The sequence below is a fragment of the Taudactylus pleione genome, unplaced genomic scaffold (assembly GCF_031769625.1).
Source record: "Taudactylus pleione unplaced genomic scaffold, aTauple2 ptg000644l, whole genome shotgun sequence".
Lineage (NCBI taxonomy): Eukaryota > Metazoa > Chordata > Amphibia > Anura > Myobatrachidae > Taudactylus > Taudactylus pleione.
The window spans coordinates 731,212-752,191 of NW_028285046.1; the positions used below are offsets into that span (position 1 = coordinate 731,212).

The 20,980-nt window shown below is 45.7% G+C and overlaps 1 protein-coding gene across 2 annotated transcripts in view; it reads left to right on the forward strand.

Annotated features, from left to right (window-relative positions):
• The window catches only part of GMIP (GEM interacting protein), a 105,631-nt gene that overhangs the window by 67,807 nt on the left and 16,844 nt on the right, over window positions 1-20,980 (forward strand). For both annotated transcript variants that reach the window (XM_088455132.1, XM_088455133.1), the window contains 7 exons: window positions 5,810-5,913; window positions 6,655-6,756; window positions 6,948-7,043; window positions 8,084-8,238; window positions 8,378-8,566; window positions 8,888-9,025; window positions 12,163-12,338. In XM_088455132.1, the coding sequence (XP_088311258.1) occupies window positions 5,810-5,913; window positions 6,655-6,756; window positions 6,948-7,043; window positions 8,084-8,238; window positions 8,378-8,566; window positions 8,888-9,025; window positions 12,163-12,338 (960 nt within the window). The remainder of the gene's footprint in view (window positions 1-5,809; window positions 5,914-6,654; window positions 6,757-6,947; window positions 7,044-8,083; window positions 8,239-8,377; window positions 8,567-8,887; window positions 9,026-12,162; window positions 12,339-20,980) is intronic.

Genomic DNA, 20,980 nt, shown 5'->3' on the forward strand with positions numbered 1-20,980 from the left:
TCCAGGATAAATGGTCGAGTAGAATCCGGTTGCTTTAAGACGGGAGTGGAAATAAATGCTTGCTTAAGAAGTTGGAATACAGAGGTAGCTTCGACGGACCATTTAGTTGGATTTGCTCCCTTACGGGTGAGGGCTGTTAGCGGAGCTACCAGTGTTGAAAAACCCTTCACAAACTTGCGATAATAGTTGGCGAAGCCTAGGGACCTTTGTATGGATTTCAAGGAGGAAGGAAGAGACCAATCAAGAATGGCTTGTAGTTTTGAAGGATCCATTTGAAGGCCGGTTCCGGAGATGATGTACCCCAGGAATGGTACACTTGAGACTTCAAATAGGCATTTTTCTAATTTGCAAAAAAGTTGGTTGGACCGTAATCTCAGAAGAACTTCTTTCACCTGAATACGATGAGTTTGGAGGTCTTGAGAAAAAATCAAGATGTCGTCCAAGTAAAAGACCACACACTTGTATAGAAGATCTCGGAAGATTTCATTGACAAAAAACTGTAAGACAGCCGGGGCATTACAGAGGCTGAAGGGCATAACGAGGTATTCATAGTGCCCATCCCTGGTGTTGAAGGCCATTTTCCATTCGTCTCCTGGACGTATACGGATTAAATTATAGGCTCCTCTTAGGTCGAGTTTGGTGAAGACTGTGGCTCCCTTGACTTGATCGAATAACTCTGTTATGAGAGGAAGTGGGTAGCGATTCTTAACAGTTATTTCATTAAGACCCCGGTAGTCAATACACGGACGTAGCCCACCATCTTTTTTATTTACGAAGAAAAATCCAGCCCAAGCTGGAGACGTGGAAGGTCGAATGAAGCCTTTACTTAAATTTTACTCAATGTATTCCGACATGGCTTGAGTCTCAGGAAGAGATAGAGGGTAGGTTCGACCCCTGGGAGGATTCTTCCCGGGAATCAGATCTATGGGACAGTCCCAATCACGATGGGGAGGTAATAAATCTGCGCTCTGTTTGCTGAAGACGTCCAGGAACGATTCGGGTAGGTCTGTAGAATTGTGTAGGACAGAAGATCGAACAGGTACTACCCGCTGAAGGCAGCCCTTGAAACAATTAGAACCCCAGGAGGTTATTTGCATGGTTGTCCAATCAATTTGTGGTGAATGTCTCTGTAGCCAGGGTAATCCAAGAACTAAAGAATGAGAGGCTTTGGGAATCACTAGGAAGGATAGTTGTTCGGAGTGGAGCACCCCGATGGTAAGTTTAAGTGGTGTTGTACGATGGGTGATGGTTCCACTAGTAATGCGACTACCATCGATGGAGGTTAAAGTGATGACTCGAGGCAATGCTTCAATGGGAATTTGATGTTTCTGGACAAAGTCCGTGGTGACAAAGTTCTCTGCCGCTCCAGAATCCAGAAGGGCTAATACATCTTTGGAACCTCGAGGAAGCTTTAAATGAGCCTGGATGGTGGAATAAGACTTCCTATGTGAGTCGATGGCAACTCCTAACTTAACCTCTCTGTTATAAGTTAGGAGGAGGCGTTTCCCGGACGGATGGGACAGGATTTAACTAAATGTTGAGGAGATCCGCAATACATACATAGATTCTGTCTTTGCCTTTTCTACCGTTCCTCAGCCGATAAGCGGGAGCAGTTGACCTGCATGGGTTTTTTTCGCCCACAGGAGGAGAAGGTAATCGAGAAGCTGGACGTGGCCTTCCACAATCAAGTCTGCCTCTCTCCAAGGCACGCTCTTTGTGTCGAAGATCCACCTTATTGCAGAGAGAGATTAAATTATCCAGACTGGCTGGAAGTTCACAGGAAGCTAGATCGTCCTTGAGTCTTTCTGAAAGACCACTCCAAAAGGCAGCGATGAGGGCTTCCTCATTCCAGTTGAGCTCTAAAGCAAGAGTCCGGAACTGGATGACATATTGTCCGACGGTCCTGCTGCCCTGACGGAGGCGTAGAATATCAGCTGATGCGGAAGTGGTTCTTCCAGGTTCATCAAAAATCCTTGCGAAATGTGGCAACGAATTCAGAATAATTGGAGAGCAGAGGATCCGACTTCTCCCAGAGAGGCGAGGCCCAATCGAGTGCTTGACCAGAGAGTAGAGAGATAATGTACGCCACTCTGGTTCTGACTAACGGAAAATTGGCGGATTGAAGCTCGAAATGGATTTCACATTGGTTCAAGAATCCTCTGCATAATTTGGGGTTGCCATCGAACTTGCTTGGAGGAGAAAGCTGAAGACGAGCAGGAGGTGATACCGGACACCACAGGTGACACCACAGGAGGAGAGGCGGCTTGAGAGCCAACGGGAGCAGGATGAGCCATCAAGGACTGAATGTTGTCCAGACGTGAGGACATATCCTGGATGAATTGGATCAACTGGGCCTGAGAGGTCTCCTGTCTTTCCAGACGAGATAGCACATCCTGAGAGGAATCTACCCCAGATCCTTGACCACTTGCCGAGTCTATTTGGCCAGTGCAAACTGTCACAATCGTGGGATTTTGAGGCTGTGTTCCCGGGCTGGGCCTTGGACCTGTATTACTCGGCTCAGATGCTCGCTGGAGGAGAGTTGGCTTGATAAAGTTTCTCCGCATGAGAGGGTGCAGAGGACTGTTAGAGGATTTGGGTAATGCAGAAGGAGCTTGGTGCGGCTAAGGAGCCGTATCGGGACGTTGATAGCGTGGTAGTTGCTTGGAGCGGCTGGATAGCCATGGGGAGAAGGTGGTAGCGTGGACGCTACTTGGAGCGGCTGGTTAGCCGTGTAGAGGAGCTGGTAGCGTGGATGCTACTTGGAGCGGCTGGATAGCCGTGTAGAGAAGCTGGTAGCGTGGGAGCTACTTGTAGCGGCTAGATAGCCGTGTAGAGAAGCTGGTAGTGTGGAAGCTACTTGGAGCGGCTGTATAGCCGCGTGGAGAAACTGGTAGCGTGGAAGCTACTTGGAGCGGCTGGATAGCCGTGTGGAGAAGATGGTAGCGTGGAAGCTACTTGGAGTGGCTGGATAGCCGTGTGGAGAAGCTGGTAGCGTGGAAGCTACTTGGAGCGGCTGGATAGCCGTGTGGAGAAGCTGGTAGCGTGGGAGCTACTTGGAGCGGCTGGATAGCCGTGTGGAGGAGCTGGTAGCGTGGAAGCTACTTGGAGCAGCGACAACACCTACAGAGCGGAGTGGGGAGGCTCACTTAGTTGGACTAAGGGACTTGTTGCACTGGCAACTTGTGTCAGCAGTGGGGATCCTTTTATAGTGGACGCTGGGAGCTGGTAGGCTGAGAGAGAAGGAGAAGCTCCTCATTGGTGGTAGTGGAGTCACATGGGCGAATCCAAGATGGCCGCGCCCATGGACCGGAGGACATCGCTTCCTGGATGTGAGCAGCGGGGACCAAGCAGTCAGCAGGAGTCGGCGTGGAGGTAGAACAGCAGCGGGACCCGTCAGAGGACAACAGTGAGACCTGCTCTGAGAGAGGAGGAAGCAGCGCACAGCGCGGGAGACACCGCGGGTCAGCGCCTGCAAAGGTAAGTGACGGGATCTGATTCTGGGGTCTCTGGAGTGACGTGTGACAAAGCCTAAAGTCCCCCCGGGTTGCTTAAACCTAACTTTCCCTCCCCACTGCTAACAGCTACCCGGCCCTGCTGTACTTACGTTCGGGATACCAGCTGTCGGTATTCTGGGCATCGGCATCTCCGATGATTGCGATTCCGATGCTGGGATCCTTACAGACGGCATCCCGGCCGTCAGTCAAATAACCGCATCCTGTATAGAGAGTCTGCAGAAACACCATGTAAAATTAATGCTTTCTAGATATCCAAATTGTGTGGGCTCATCACAATATCTTAATCATCATACGATACAACAATCCTAGCAGATGAAAACTATAGTAGATACATGTGAAAGAAATGTATAAAACATATATAGTGCAGATGGTATTTTTTGTTATAAAAAATTTAAAAATTACTTTAATTCTCCAAGTAAAAACAATTAAATGGATTTAGGTCAGCATTCAATAATGAGTATTGCCAGCCTACCTGATCAGTGTTACAAAGTTCGCAGAAAACAGACACCAGCTCCAGACACATGGGATCCACACGACAGTCAGCTGACTGTCTTGCCTCCTTGGTCTGGTAGTGTCCTTCTATCCCCTTCACTCCCACCATGTTGCGATGCTCCAATGCCTCTTCTTTATCAACGCTAGTACATGGGAGTGAAAGTCAGAAACATGCTGAAAAAACAGAAGATCTGTTTTCCAAGTTGTGTCCCCATTTGCTCCGTCTTTAATAAAGTTATTCAAATGCGCCTCTGTCTGCAGTGATTGGCACTGGATGTTTATCATACAAACACACAGTTAGATGTACTAAGCTTTGGGGAGAGATAAAGTTCCAACCAATCCGCTCCTAACTGTCACTTTACAGGCAGTGTTTCAAAAATTACTGTTAGGAGCTGACTGGTAGGTAATTTATCTTTCTCCACTTTATCTCTCCAAGGTTTAGTACATCTCCCCCAGACATCCTTATCTTAGTAACATGCTTAGTATGCTTCGGGTCATTGTCCATCTGCACTGTGAAGCGCTGTCCAATGAGTTCTGAAGCATTTGACTGAATATGAGCATATAATATTGCCCGAAACACTTCAGAATTCATTCTGCTGCTTTTGTCAGCAGTCACATCATCAATAAATACAAGGGAACCAGTTCCATTGGCAGCCATATATGCCCACGCCATGACACTACCACCACCATGCTTCACTGATGAGGTGGTATGTTTTGGATCATGAGCAGTTCCTTTCCTTCTCTTCCCATCACTCTGGTACAAGTTGATTTTTGTCTCATCTGTCAATAGGATGTTGTTCCAGAACTGTAATGGCTTTTTTAGATGTTGTTTGGCAAACTCTAATCTGGTCTTCCTGTTTTTGTGGCTCACCAATGGTTTGCATCTTGTGGTGAACCCTCTATATTCACTCTTGTGAAGTCTTCTCTTGATTGTTGACTTTGACACATATACATCTACCTCCTGGAGAGTGTTCTTGATTTGGACAACTGTTGTGAAGGGGTTTTTCTTCACCAGGGAAATAATTCTTTTGTCATCCACCACAGTTGTTTTCCGTGGTCTTCCGGGTCTTTTGGTGTTGCTGAGCTCTCCGGTGTGGTCTTTCTTTTTAAGAATGTTCCAAACAGTTGATTTGGCCACACCTAATGTTTTTGCTATCTCTCTGATGGGTTTGTTTTGATTTTTCAGCCTAATGATGGCTTGCTTCACTGATAGTGACAGCTCTTTGGATCTCATATTGAGAGTTGATAGCAACTGATTCCAAATGCAAATGTCACACCTAGAATCAACTCCAGACCTTTTACCTGCTTAATTGATAATGAAATAACGAGGGAATAGCCCACACCTGTCCATGAAATAGCTTTTGAGTTGATAGTCCCATTACTTTTGGCCCCTTAAAAAGTGGGAGGCACATATTGAAACTGTTGTAATTCCTACACCGTTCACCCGATTTGGATGTAATTACCCTCAAATTAAATCTGAAAGTCTGCAGTTAAAGCACATCTTGTTTGTTTCATTTCAAAACCATTGTGGTGGTGAATAGAGGTCAAAATCTGAAAATTCTGTCAATGTCCCAATATTTATGGACCTGACTGTATGTATCTATCTATATGTATGAATTTTACAAAAGGCATTAAATATAATTTTTATATGCATATATGTTATAATGATATCAAAATCAATTTGCTGCTTGTACTAGGCTATACTCTCATGAATAAGTAGACCACAAGATGGCAGCCTCCACTGGATGCACTTTTTTAGCTATAGCACAAAAATCCTGATGTTTCCTGTGATGATTATGCAGGTTGTCACCTGGTGGCAGAAGAAAGAATGCAGTGCAACTGGTCCGAGTGTCGTCTTCATTATCTGACCTGAATGTGAAGATTGATGAAACAAGGATCACTCCAGGTGTTTTATTTATTTCATTTTTTTGTAATCTGATTTTTCCATTTAAAATAAAAGGGCAAAGTGTATAACCTATAGAAACATAATTGCACATAACATAGTAAACTAAAATAAGTTAAGAAGGTTGTACAGACATATCCATACACAACTATATGTTCAGTTTTAGCTTACATATTCATACATAATTATATATATAGACGTAGCCATACTAGAATGATAGATAGATACAGGGGTGCCGAGAGGGGGGGGAGCAGGTACAGATGGCCCGGGCTTCCTAAGGTGACCGGCGGGGGCCCGGGTCCGGCGCCGCTCCCCCCTCCCTTCTATCTCTCTCTCAGCAGCCACAGCAGTCTCCTTTGCCTGTGTTTGGGGGAGCGATCACACTGACCGTGCCCCCGCTGGCTTTGCGCCGGGCTGAGGGGCTTACAACGCTTCGCGGCGCTGTAAAACTCTGTCCTTTTTTTTGGCTCGAGGGGGCGTGGCCACGCCTCCCGCGATTAGGTCACGTCCCCTCTGTACCTGGGCCCGCAGCGGCTCTCTACGGCCCTGGATAGATAGATATGAGATATATAGAAAGATAGATAATATAACAGACATACAAACACATAAAAAACGAAACATACATACTCAATTTAGACATATAGAATCATGAGTGATGTCATTTAATAGGATTTTGATAGACTGGTGGTTAATCATCGTTGGATCAGATGCCCTATGGCTCAATCTGTGTCTGTTTTCTTTTAGGTGAAAGAAGATCCTGGGGCAACAAGATTTTGCACAGTGACTCTGATAGTATGGGGGGCAGCAGTGAGCCCAGATCCCTAGAGTCTCCTACAGATAATCCAGGTGACGAAATGCAAAAGCTTCATGAGATAATAATAACAAGGTTTAGTTTATCTTTCACTCCAATGTAGGTTTCTGAAAATTTCCTGCCTGGCCATGGTACAGCCACAGCCTGGTTTATATAATGTAATTTGTGGGATCCGGTGTGTATGTTAGACCCTTCCTTATCATCACTGTATTATTCTTCCATTTAGTTCACTTGGTCAGAAAAGTTGCAAAAGCGTCTTCGACGGGGACCATGTCTTCTGATGACCTGGAAGAGAGAGACTCATACCAGGCAGAAGATGTTGGTAAGTACCGTATATACTCGAGTATAAGTCGACCCGAATATAAGCCGAGGTACCTACTTTTACCCAAAAAAACTGGGAAAACTTACTGACTCGAGTATAAGCCTAGTGTGGGAAATGGCAGCAGCTGGTAGTGCCCCCAGTAGTAATTCCCCCTGGTTGTGCCCCCAGTAGTAATCCCTCCTGGTAGTGCCTCCAGTGGTAATCCCCCCCTTTCAGTGCCTCTAGTAGTAATCCCCCCCTGGTAGTACCCCCAGTAGTAATCCCCCCTTTTAGTGCCCCCTGTAGTAATCCCCCACTGGTAGTGCCCCCTGTAGTAATCCTCCCCTGGTAGTTCCCCCAGTGGTAATCCCCCCTTTTAGTGCCCCCTGTAGTAATGCCCCCCTGGCAGTGCCCCCTGTAGTAATCCCCCCTTTTAGTGCCCCCTGTAGTAATCGCCCCCTGATAATGCCCCTTGGTAGTGCCCCCTGTAGTAATCGCCGCCTGGTAGTGCCCCCTGATAATGCCCCCTGGTAGTGCCCCCTGTAGTCATCGCCCCCTGGTAGTGCCCCCTGTAGTCCCCCCCCCCTAGTAGAGAGAGACGTGAAAAGAATAAAAAAAAAATAAACACTTACCTTAAACTCCCGCTCCTGGTCCCGCCGCTGTCCGCTCCTCCGGCCGCTTTGCATGGGAGAGACGTCGTCATGACGACGTGTCTCCCATCACCCACTGCGGGAGCCGGAAGATGGCTCCCGCAGTGGGAGCAGCAGCAGCCGCTGAGAGTCTGACAGACTCTCAGCGGCTGCTGATTACACCAAACACGCAGCTGCCGGCTCCGGCGGCTGTGTGTAGCGCTGACCGAACTCCATCCGGTCAGCGCTACACTTGACTCGAGTATAAGCCGAGGGGGTACTTTTTCAGCACATTTTTTGTGCTGAAAAACTCGGCTTATACTCGAGTATATACGGTAGTTTAAATTCAGAATGACATGGACACATCAATATTATAAACACGTGTCCTATCGCTCTTCTTATTTCTAACTGATTCTGTATGTAATTGTGTAGACTCTACAGATGCCTCGTCTGAGAATGGCTTGCAGTTCTTGGATAGGCTGGTCTTGTCACCAGCTTCTCAAAGCCACCGCCTACGACGCACAAGAGTTCCTAGCAAGTGCAGGGAGTGTGAAGGCTTCATGGTCTCTGGAGTGGAGTGTGAGGAGGTGAGAGACCATTCGTGCATCTACATCTATTATGTTAGGACTGGTCCACAATTCCTCCTCCAAACAACCTTCAAGTTCTGACCAATTAATCTCCAATGCACTCATAGTAAATTCCTGATTTCTTGTCCGTTCAACACAGTGCTACTTGACTTGTCACAAGAAGTGCCTGGAGAGTTTGCTTGTCAAATGTGGTCACCAGAAGCTGCCCCCGAAAGTACCCTTGTTTGGTGTGGATTTTTGCCAGTTCCCAAGACACTTCCCTGAAGAGGTGCCCTTCGTCATCAGCAAATGTACGGCAGAGATTGAGATAAGGTCTTTAAGACAACAGGTATAACCATTTACTAAGCATTTCACAATGAACTGATCTCTACTACACCCGCACATTTCTCACTTTTCAATACTTTAATCCGCTTTATCATTAAAATTAATTGTTTTCATGAATGATTGCTGCTATTTGTTTCTCATTATTTTTACTGATACAATTTGGCATAATTTTCTTATCCCTATTCCCTCTATGTTTCTTCCCCTACATTTCGTATATTCAGTCATCGTCACATTCTTCCCTTTATTTCTCACCCACTTTCTGGTGGCGTCTTTTGCCTCATCACCACCTATATAATAAAATCTACTCTTCCCATCTACCTGTCAGGGACTGTACCGCATTAGTGGGGCCAAAGCTCGTGTGGACAAGCTTTTCCAGGCGTTTGAGAATGGGCGAGAACTTGTGGATCTGTCATGGCATTCGCCCCATGACATCACCAGTACCCTCAAAAAATTCCTGAAAGAGGTACAATATACTATATTTGTATGTCCAAAATACAGGAGGCCTGCTGCATTTACCCTACATTACATAATGTACAGAAAGTGCACTATATGGGCTTTGTGACATAATATTTTCTGGGCGGAATTCAATTGTTTCGCCCCTCTAAGCGCCCAACAGGGGCTATTTAATTGTTGCTCCTGTCAGGCGCGATCAGCTGCCGGCGCACCATTTCAGCTCGCAGCCCCAGGGGGGGTGCGAGCTGAAATGGGCGAAAAGGGCGAAATGGGCGAAAAGTGGCCTGTTTGGACGCCTAAACTGCACTTTTTGAGATCGCTCCCAGCACTTTGGTCGGGGGTAGCCATTTTACATGGCTAAACCCGACCACTATGGGCGCGATCAGCGCGAAAATGGGCATCAATTGAATAGCGCCCCACGATCTCCTGTCACTTTATGACCCAGAAATACTGCAGAGCTGCTGTGAATACACAATTAATTACACCTATCCTTACTCAAAGACTATGCATTGGGAAACACGCCTTTCTGCCTAATTGCCCAGTGATATAAAAGTGGGAGGAGTTTATGATTATTATTAATATTGGTCCCAGTGGTGTGGTTCTTTGTTGGGAATGTGTTGGATGAGGACAGAGCTTTCAGACAGATTGTTAGAGCAGCCTCCTGTGCATCCAGTGTTTCTGTGAATGGCAGCAACTCTCCCAAGTGTATAGTAGAGTTATGAGACAGTAATGAGAACTTTGTGTAAGCGGTTGGGTGTTGTGTGCGAGACTAGTAATGTGCTACAGTATGTTGAATCCAGGTTTCTAGACTAGTGATATTACTAAGAGGAAGCATAATGAGCACTCAAAGTGCATCAGTTCTAGGATTCATGCACACAGAAGCCAAAAAAGTATTTAGCACATAAACAGTTATGCAGACAATGTGCTCCAAGAACCACCTAGATGCAAAAATATCTTGCAGTGCCACAATGTAAAAGCGTACTAATTAAAAAAAAAAAAATAGCCAGGCATTTCATATTTATCAGTAATATACTGTGTGTGGCTCCAATGCTATCTTTAGAAGATAGAGTCAGCATCCCAATTAGCCTAAAGGAGGGTACACACTAGGATAGCAGATAGGCTGTACTATCTGATGATTGGTAAGTGCATATACACTTACCAGTCGTCGGCCCGATGTGTTGTGCCTGATGTCACAACTGGGCGGGCATTTACATGTGCCCGCACAGTTGTGATGTCAGTCACCCACAGCCTCTGCAGCAAGTGTATGGGTAGTCAGCTGATCACCCGTACACACAGCATTATGAGCTGATATAACTGAAGATATATCAGCCATCAGCTGTGCTGCACAGCCGACGAGATATGTCTGTGAACTACATTGTTCACAGACATATCGTCTGTACACACTGGCCGATGCACACACAATGTATTGGCTGTTTAATTCAATGGCGGATATTTCGGCCAGTGTATCCCCAGCATTAGCACTGAGGGCCTGATTCAGAGCCACTCGTAAGCGGCCGCTCGTTCGTTCTTACCGATGTTCGCACAACTGCGCATGCGTACGGATTTTAATACGCATGCGCGAACCAGTCAGTGCGGCCGAAAATCGTGTGCTCACTAAATAGCGAATGCCTGCTATTTTGAGTGACAGGTGGAGGCGTATGTGGGTGGTAACAGGGAAGGTGCATTAAAACGGGGAGTGGAGATCCGAACGCAGGCGTGCCAAACGGGCGTTTTAAGGGTGTGCATAATTACTAAAGCAGCGTCATCGACCACGTCACTTGGTTGTTTTATAGTCAGAACTGCTCGCATGATTGTGGTAGGAAAAACCAACCACAAGAATAGCGAGCAGTTCATAGGCCGTCCGATGTACTCGATTAATCTAATATATAGTGGACATGACGTATGATGCGAGCGGCCAGGGGGCGTTTTTTTCAAAATTACGTTCGCATGTTTTGTTCGCTCGTTCAGACATAGAGGCGTGAACAGACCGCAAAGAGCGAGCGGTTAATTTAAATAGCCAGACCCTTTTTCTGGACGAGCGAGGGCAAATAGCATCCGGCTCTGAATCAGGCCCTGAGTTAACTTCAACAAGATTTGCTGGAAGATGACCCTTATGATCCAGAATAGTGGCCACTTGGGGCCGAATTCAGTTCAGTGCGATGTTGAATAGCCGAAGGAGGAAGCTCCTGCAGCTATTCAATACACCGCACTGTTTGGGCGGCTAAAGGATTTCTTCTCGCACCCCCCAGGGGATGCGAAGAGAAATCCAACAAAAGTGCCGGGCGCGCAGCTGATTGCCGGCTTAGTGCGGCGCTAACAGCCACGTGCCCGGCACCTTTGTCAGAGAATGCTGGTTACCGCGCCTTAACACCCAGGTAAAGCCACGAGAACTGGCATTCTCTGACTTAACCAATTCCCGACAAGGCAAACAGCACAGTGTATTGAATAGCTGCGGGAGCTCCCTCCCACGGCTATTCATCATCGCACTGAATTGAGAAGCTCATTCAGACCCGCTCGCTAGATGCATTCGCTCGCACCCAGCGTATGCAAATCCGGCACACATCCAGTAAGGTAGACGATCGCACGGCAAGGCAAAAGCACGCCCACTTTGTCTTGGCATGCGATCACTTTATGTTTGCAGATGCCCACAAGCCTGTCTTAAGATGCCCACTTGCGCACGTCATCTCCAGGAAGTGTATGTAACCATTGGTACATCGAGGACCATAGGATGCGATCGCAGCGCTTGAGGTTGACTTTACCTTGCCGTTAGCACTGCGAGCACTTCAGAATGAAATACAACCAGGTGACGTGTACTATGACGCTGCCTGTTCATTATGCACACCTCTGAAACGGCGTTGAGACGCTCAGGCATGCCTCCATTCGCACCTTCACTCCCCCGTTTCTAGTGGCCTGCCCCTGTTACCACCCACTAATGGCCTCTCCTGTCACGCACCCTGCTGGGCAGTCTATGCGCAGCGAGCGATCACTTCCTGATCTCTTGCACTGGTTCGCGCATGCCCACTGCGAAGCATACGCATGAGCAGAATGCGAAAATCGGCCAGCTACGAGCGACCACTTCTTAGCAAGCGGGTCTGAATCAGGTCCTGAATTTGGCCCTTGATGTCTTAAAGTTTGTCTTTCTTCCAGCTCCCAGATTCTGTGGTCTCTCATCATCTCTATGAAACATTTATGGCTTTTGCAAGAGACTTCTCTGAAGAGCATGAAAGTCGACAAGAGGCCATTCAACATATGAAGGATATTCTTTGCCAACTCCCAGCTAGTAATTACAACACGCTACGCCACTTAACAGGCCACCTGTTCCGGTGAGTAAGATAGATATTTCTATAACAGACTGGCTCACATGTCTCTGTCATGCATTTTACACAACACTGCCCCCTTGATGCCTAGTCACAAGACCAAGTGTTAACACATCATATAATGCACAATGACCAGTGTCGAATTTGTAATTTTGTATTCAATAGTCACTAAAGCTGCATACACACGGTTCAATATGCACAACCAATGATATCGCTGAACGATTTCCCTTGAGCTCTCTGTAGTGCAGGACAAACGATATCTTTGATAGTTATCCTGCCACATCTCTGAACATGCAAATCTTGCTAAAATCGTCCAAGTTGGACTGCATGTACGGACGACCATAGACATCGTTATCGTCCATGCGGGATCGCGCATCGTTGGTCATTCACTGGTCATTCAGTACATAAAGATGAACGGTATGAACGATTTATCGTTGAACGATATAGTTATCGTTCATTTTATTCATAGATATCATACCGTGTGCACGCACCTTAAGGGGCTGATTCTTAGTCACACGTATATGATTTTATAGATGCAAACAGCAAGTTTTTCGCAATACAGCGCATGCACAGACGCGACTTTCCGCATTTTTGCATATGTCTGTCCTATTATGAGTCATACGCAACTTGGCCGGATCTGTCTTTCCATGAAATAGGTCATTTCTGTTAGGGATGTGCATCGACCCCCATGTTTTGGTTTTGGATCTGTATCTCCTCGTGTTTTGGATCTGGATTTGGTATTGCCAAAACCGCCCCTTGTGTGTTTTGGTTTTAGATCTGTATTTTTTTTTTAAATTTATAAAAAATGCTAAAATCACATTTTTTATTTGTTCCTACAGTATTGTTAACCTCAATAACATTAATTTCCCCTTGTTTCCAGTCAATTACGACCACCTCACAGCTCACAATATTGTTTTCATCTGGTTTAGGCTCAAAATCTGCACCAAGCTAGCTGGCTGAATAAGATAAGCAAAAAGGAGAGGGGGGGGGGGGGGGGGGAAGAGGAGCAGGTGCACACTATAAGCACTAAGAATACAAATGATCAAAATATCTATAATAGACTGCAATAATTAACATGGTTTTAAATGTAAGGTTTCTTAGTACATGTTTGGCCAAAGATGTTTGCCCACCTACCACATCACGGTGAACCTTATACAGGTGGGTCCCTAACATCTCTAATACTGACACACTAATTAATTTATCTAGGACTTACCTATCATAGTGCCCATTAGATGTGTGTACTGCCAGGGCCGGATCAAGGTCTGTGGGGGCCCCTGGGCAACAAACATGTGGGGGCCCCTATCAATAAAAGTTGAATAAATATTATATATATATATATATATATATAAGGGGTCTACCACACTCACGCCGTTCATTCAGATATTGATGGAACCTTTGTGGCGGGTGCATTATAAATAAAGGCAGCTGTGAGAAGCAAAGGGGTGGAGCCAAATTCCAATCTGTGTTACAGGAATGTCTGACAATATAAGCCCGATAATACTAGCCCTGGTGTCTCCAGTGGCAGCCCACCCTCCGACCGGGAGGTAACAGAGGGGGTTTCTTAGACTGTACAGTGCACTCTGTCAGCGCTGCTGCAGCTGCACTAGTTGTGCCAAATGTGAAGGAGCCGGAGGAGGCAGAGCCAGCCAAGGGACACTTCAGCTACAGCTAAGAGACAGAGCCGCGCGGCTGCACGCTGTGTTTGACTCATACCTGGCAGTTAACACAGCCGCAGCTCAACTCCAATCATCAATTCTGCTGACTGAAACGGAAGATCGCGGACAGGCTCCGGTCTGGAATCTGCTTGCTCCTCACCTCCCGCCATCACCAGCCCGCGGATAGGGTCAGGTCAGGACAGAGTGCAGCCAAAGGGCTCTTACACCCTGCACCCCTGGCCCAGCCCGCCCACCCATTGTCATTAGGGTGGCCTCGGTCCGGCCAGGGTACTTCTGAGGCGGCTCGTGTTCTTGGTGGGGCAATCCACCCTTTGAAACACTTCCCTACTTGCGGACAAGTGGCAGGGGTTGCCTGGCCCCCTATGACCATCGGGCTCTGACAGGCACATACTAACAGGGGGGCGGCAGAATACTGCAGGGCTCCACAGTGTTAAGGCAGGCTGTCAGCAGGAGTCCAGAGCGTGGCTGAGGCTGAGTGAGATTGTGATTGTCACTCAGCATGTAGCTTCCACGCTCTGCACTGAAGCCACGCCTCCACCAACAGCAGCGCTGTTCTCATTGAAATTTGCAAAAAAAAAAATGTTTAGTGCAGTGTGTGGGGGCCCCCTATGTGTGGGGGCCCTCGGACGACCGCCCCTGTCGCCCTGCCTTTAATCCGGCCCTGTGTACTGCAATGCAAGGACCCATACCAGTTAAAATCACCTGGGGCAGGCAGGAAGAGTGCCTGCCTGCCATGGTAGCATCTATTATCATGTTTAATATTAGGATGTGCATCCCAGCCCCTCCCATTTCCTGTGTGTGTGTATTTAAGGTACATTCTGAAGGTGAGACCCCTTCTTTGGGCTAGCACTCTTCCTGCCTGACCCAGGTGATTTTAACTGGTATGGGTCCTTGCATTGCAGTACACACATCTAATGGGCTCTATGATAGGTAAGTCCTAGATAAATTAATTAGTGTCAGTATTAGAGATGTTAGGGACCCACCTGTATAAGGTTCACCGTGATGTGGTAGGTGGGCAAATATCTTTGGCCAAACATGTACTAACAAACCTTACATTTAAAACCATGTTAATTATTGCAGTCTATTATAGATATTTTGATCATTTGTATTCTTAGTGCTTATAGTGTGCACCTGCTCCTCTTCCCCCCCCTCTCCTTTTTGCTGTAGAACTACTGGTCTCAGCATGGTAGCATGCTATTATCATGTTTAATATTAGGATGTGCAGCCCAGCCCCTCCAATTTCATGAATAAGATAAGCAGCAGCAGTGGGCGGCACAAACACGTGACAGTTCAACTTCCAAAATGGCACATAAGGACACATATGTTTTCATTAATCAAGAGGCCTGAGGGAGTTGAAGTATGTATGTAGTTGAAGTCAGGGATAGGAAGGGTTGATTGGTAGTGAATTTAATTGAATTTTTTGATTCCGAAGCAAATTTATGAGGGATGAGGGGAGGAGGGAAGGCATTTACTAAAAATATTTAAATCATTCAGTCCTTGTCCCAGAAGAATCATTGAGAGCTATGCCTGCTGCAGCTGCTGGGAGTGGATTTTCATCCCAGAAGGGGACCAGGAAGACTACTAGTAGTACTTTAAAAAACAATTGACTGTTAAACAATCCTTTGCAAGGGGGAGCAAGTATGACAGCAGTCACCCAGTTGCATAGCGGATCACTGACGCCATAACATCTATGCTGGTATTAGATGTGCGTCCAATATCCGCCAAATAATGCAGTGGGTTTTAGACAGTTAATTGAGGTTTCCACTTCACTAGAAAAGCAATTCCCAACCTGTACAGGGACATTAAAAAAAACTTAATTAGTGGTCTCCAAAATGCCGTTGTATCAACTGTCCACTTAACCACAGATATGTGAACAAGCTGAACAGAGCAAATGCAAGATTTAAGATATAAGGTTTAAGTCATACGTTGTGTTCTTCTTCCCAACGGACACAGATCTAAAGAGATGCAAAGAGCTGTTGGTAAGCAAATTGTCAGTTCAAGTGGCACGTGATGCAGCAATGACTTCTCCTTCAGTTTCTCCAACAAGTGCATCTTCCGAGAAAAAACTAAACTTTCCCAAAAGTCCCACTGGTGATGCAGATGAGTCAACACAAAACACAAAATCTTTTTGGATGGATGCGCTGCAGATGACGTAACAGGGAGGAGATTCCTAGATGGTTAAGGTTCCTACCTCTACTTACTCTGGCTTTACAAAGGGTACTTGACAATTGTTTTCCGGATTTGGGTAGAAATAATTCCACACATAAGAAGTGGATTTTTTTGTCTTGTGCCCAGGCATTACAATGGGCTTTTCCTTATCCTGGGCAATAACTGTTTTTTCCACTGGTGCCTGATTTACACAAACAACATCCTCATCAACAACAACCTTATTAGCGTCAGCTACACAAATATCCTGCTCATCCTGGTGCACTTCTACAGAAGCATCCTTGATTTCTATATCAGCATGTTCACTTGTGCTTACATCATCATTAGAGGCAGAACCACCAGTCATAAATAAAGGCTTAGCCTTAGCTTTTCCTTGCCACATCATGTGGTGAAAGGCATATTGCCAATTGTATGTCTTTCTGCAGCTAACTTTCCCGTTGATGTTTTTTTCTTTACCACTGTAAAAGATTGGCTCTTGATTTTAGATGCCCTAACTTAAGCCCTGTATGCCCTTGGGTGTCGGCTTTAGTAGATGATGTAGACGGACTAGAATCGTCATAACTGGTGGCACTGGCAGCAGCTCCAGCACTAGTATGTGGTTCCTGCTCTCCTCTCAACTGATCATTCTCCATATCAACAAACACGAATGAAGTGGGGTACAGCACACACATCAATTTGTACCAATTTTAAATATTACACTGCGGCATCAATGACCTACAGTGTCACAAGATTATTTATGAATAAGAATAACACACTGTGATACCACTTACAGTGTCACAAGATTATTTATGAATAAGAAAAGAATAACACACTGCGTTGCCACTTAGTGTTACAAGATTATTTATGAATAAGAAAAACACACTGCACTGCCACTTACAGTGATGTCATTATGTTTTATATATAACGCATGTTATTTAGCACTTTGTTGTGGTCTTGTAGTCGGCGTGTAAACTTTTCATTTATTCACGATTATGGAAAGTAAAACACTGCGCTACCACTTACAATGTCACAATACTTGTTCTGAATAAGAACACACTGCGCTACGACTTATAGTGTTATAGTGTCACAATACATGGACAATAAACTGTGGTCTGGCCGGCAGTGTCACCAAACAATAATAGCACAGCTAAGTAGCTAACGCACACACATACAAAAAAAGCACTTTTATTTTTTTTGACACTGGAGAAGAGCACCCCCGAATGAGGCAGCAGCCCCTTGATGAACAACACAGATTGCACACCTTTTTTATGGACAACAAAGCACCCCTGCCGAATGCGGACAGACCACCTGCAGAGTCACAAATACGTGGCCGATAAACTGCGGCCGTGTCACCGTACAATAATAGCGCAGGAAGTTACTAACGTACACACACAAAAAAAAGAAAATAAGTGCACTTATTTGTTTTTACACTGGGGAAGAGCACCCCTAATTGACAGAGCACCCTCCCTGGACAACACAGCACCCCTTTATGGACTGCAGCCCTAGCCTGATGGACAGGACAACAACACAGCAGCAGCCACAGTTAATTGACAGGACAAGTGACACAACAGCTGCAGCACACACTGAAGAAAGCCCCCCTTTATATTAGAGAGGTGCGCCGACCCCTGTGTTTTGCTTTTGGTTTTGGATCTCCCCTGGTTTTGGATCTGAATCTGGTTTTGGATTTTTTTCCTTGGTGTTTTGTTTTTAGGTTTTGTATCTGTATTTTGTTTAAAAAAATTATATAAACAGCTAAAATTACATAATTTGGGCCTGTTTTTGTTCCTACAGTATTATTAACCTTAATAACAATCATTTTCAGCATTTCTAGGCTTTTTTAACCACCTCACAGCTCACAATATTGATTTCACTATTTTTCACAAATATAGGCCAAATGCTGCAGCGAGCTAGCTGGCTAAAGTAAGCAACAGAGCAGCGGCACAAACGCACGGCAGTTTAAAAAAATATCAGACATCTATGAAACATTGCCACACAGCAGTGGCAGACAGGATGGCAGTTTAATAAACTATAATAATGTCAGTCGGCAATGCCCCAAATTGTGCCAAATGTAAAGGAAAGAGATGCAAGATGGAATTGTCCCTCCCACCCACTCATATGTGGGATATTAAAAAGGACATGCACAATTTCACAAACCAAGCACTTTAGACACTAGGACTGACACTTTCGTGGCTGAACTCCTTGTTTTGTTTGGGCCCCCACAAAACATTTTTTGGAAGGACTACCTTCAGGAGGAGGTTGATGATGAGGGTGTTGGTGGTGGAGATTGCATGTGCTGGTCCAAACTGCTGGTAGCTGATAGTGGACTGCTTGTTATTAATTTACAAATTATAATTTTGTTAAACAAATTGCATGAACTCTCTGCAAATGACGTAACAGGGAGGAGGTTCCTAGATGGTTAACGTCCCTTCCTCTGCTAACTTTGGCTTTACAAATGGAACAGATGTCTTCACAACTGTTGTCAGAATTTAGATTAAAATAATTCCACACCAAAGACGTTGCTTTTCTGGCTTTCTTTTTATCTTTAGCAAGAACTGCTGCCACTGGTGGCTGATTTACGCAAACCACATCCTTATCATCAACTACCACATTAGCGTCAGATAGGACACAAATTTCCCCCTCATCCTCCTTTTGCAATTCCTCCACACTATCATCCTCATTTTTTATTATTTCACCATCTAATACTAGCACAGCCGTCATGGCATCAGTGATCCGCTGTCAAACTGAGTGACAGCTGTTATACTTACTTCCTCTATCAAAGGACTGTTTAATAGTCAATTGTTTTTTAAAATTACTTCCGATCACGAATGAGGATGTTGATGATGATGCAGGTGTTGGTGTTGGAGATCGAAGGCGCTTGGATCCCACAGAGAGGGAGCAGGTAGGTGACACTGGACTTGTTACGTTTTGAGTTTTGGAACTTGGCGACATACACTTTGATATTTGATGAATGCATGCTCCAAGTGACGTAACAAGGAGGAGGTTCCTAGGTGGTTTAGGTCCCTCCCTCTACTCACTCTTGCTTTTCAATGGTTACATATGGCTTGACAACTGTTGTCAGGATTGGGGTGGAAATAATTCCACACGTGAGAAGTGGATTTTTTTGTCTTTTGCCCCGGCATGACAACAATGGGTTTTGGCTTTTTCAATCCATGGGCAACAGCTGTTGCCTTACTTACGCAAAGGACATCCTCGGCATCAACATTCTCATCACCATCAACAACATCATCATCATACTTAGCACCTTCAACTACCAAAATATCCTCCTCCTCCTCCATATGCAATTCCACAGAAGCATCCTCAATAACTACGTCTGCAAGATGGTGACTGCCCTTCCCAACTTTTACAGAGGGCACACAAATGTTGGAACTTGGAGAATCCCCCAGTACACTAGTATTTAGGTCTGACTCACACATGGCAACCGCGGACACCCTTGTACTCTCCTCGGGGATTTGTGATTTTGATTTCTCAGGGCACAGAGTTGTTTTTTGCGAAGGGCTATCAGAATCAGAACCAGCAGACTTCATAAAGAAAGGCCAAGGCCTTATCCTTTTCTTGCCACTTCGTGTAGTGAATGGCATATTGCCAATTTTTTGTTTATCTAAAGGCAAATTTCCTTTCAATTTTTTTTTTATTAACTTCAGTAAAAGTAGCTTTGCAATATCGAAGGCGTGACTTAAACCCTGGGGCATGGGCCTTCATAGAGGACGAGGAAGTTGATGGCCTTGCACTGCTGGCAGCAGCTAGAACATGTGGTTCTTGGCCTTGCTCTCCTGTCATGTGACAGCCCTCCATATTTTATGTGGTCTTGAAGCAGTGTCACAAGCACCAATAGTGTAGCCAAGGTGCGGTTACAAAATTCACACATGTGCAGTCGTACACACACAAAAAATTTTTTACAAAAAAATACACTGTTTTTTTTCTGCCGGTCCACAATTTGGGCCCAGAGCACAGATTGATGACGACTGCAGTCGGGCAGCACTAGGTTGCGTTGCCGACTTGCTAGATCTTGTGCGGCTAAGCGTAACACGCCCAGACAAATATATTTTACACACAAAAAAAATATTTTTATTTTTTGGGGGGGTCCAGAACTTGGGCCTAGATGGACGCAGCAGACAGCACAGCAGACAGCACCAGCCCAGATGGATCAGCAACAGCCCAGATGGACACAGCAGACAGCACAACACCAGCCCAGAATGGATCAGCACCAGCCCAGGACATAGCAGACAGAACAGCACATCACCTCTCCCTAGCCCTACACTACCCACCCTCCCTGTTCAGTCTCCACAGCCGGAGTGAAATGGCGCCCGCCGCGTCCCTTATATATAGAGATGAAAGCTCACGAGCTGCAAGATTTCATCTCTATAGTTTTGCCTCGATTTGAGAGATCCCAGTAAGCGGGAACATCCGAGCCAGCTTGGATCCGACTTTGATCTACAAAATTCGGGTGGGTTCGGATCTCTGAAAACGAACCCACTCATCTCTAGTTGAAAGAGAGGCAAATAAATTTAATAGTTGCTGCTAACGCCAAATCAGCCTATTGTATATTAAAGACAAATAAGAGGAGACTGACCTGCTAGCCATAATAACACACCCCTGTAGTTTGGGTAACACACCCCTGTAGTACATGTAAAAACTTAAAAAGGCCATAAAATATTACATTGTCAATATCCAAGGATTCCTGACAAGGGTTGAATGAGAAGCCAAGAATCTTAATAGTTGCACTGCAGAGCAGCTATCTCCAAATCAGCGGAGGAGACTAAGAAGAGGCTGACCTGCTGGCCATACTACCCCCCAAGTGGGTAACAC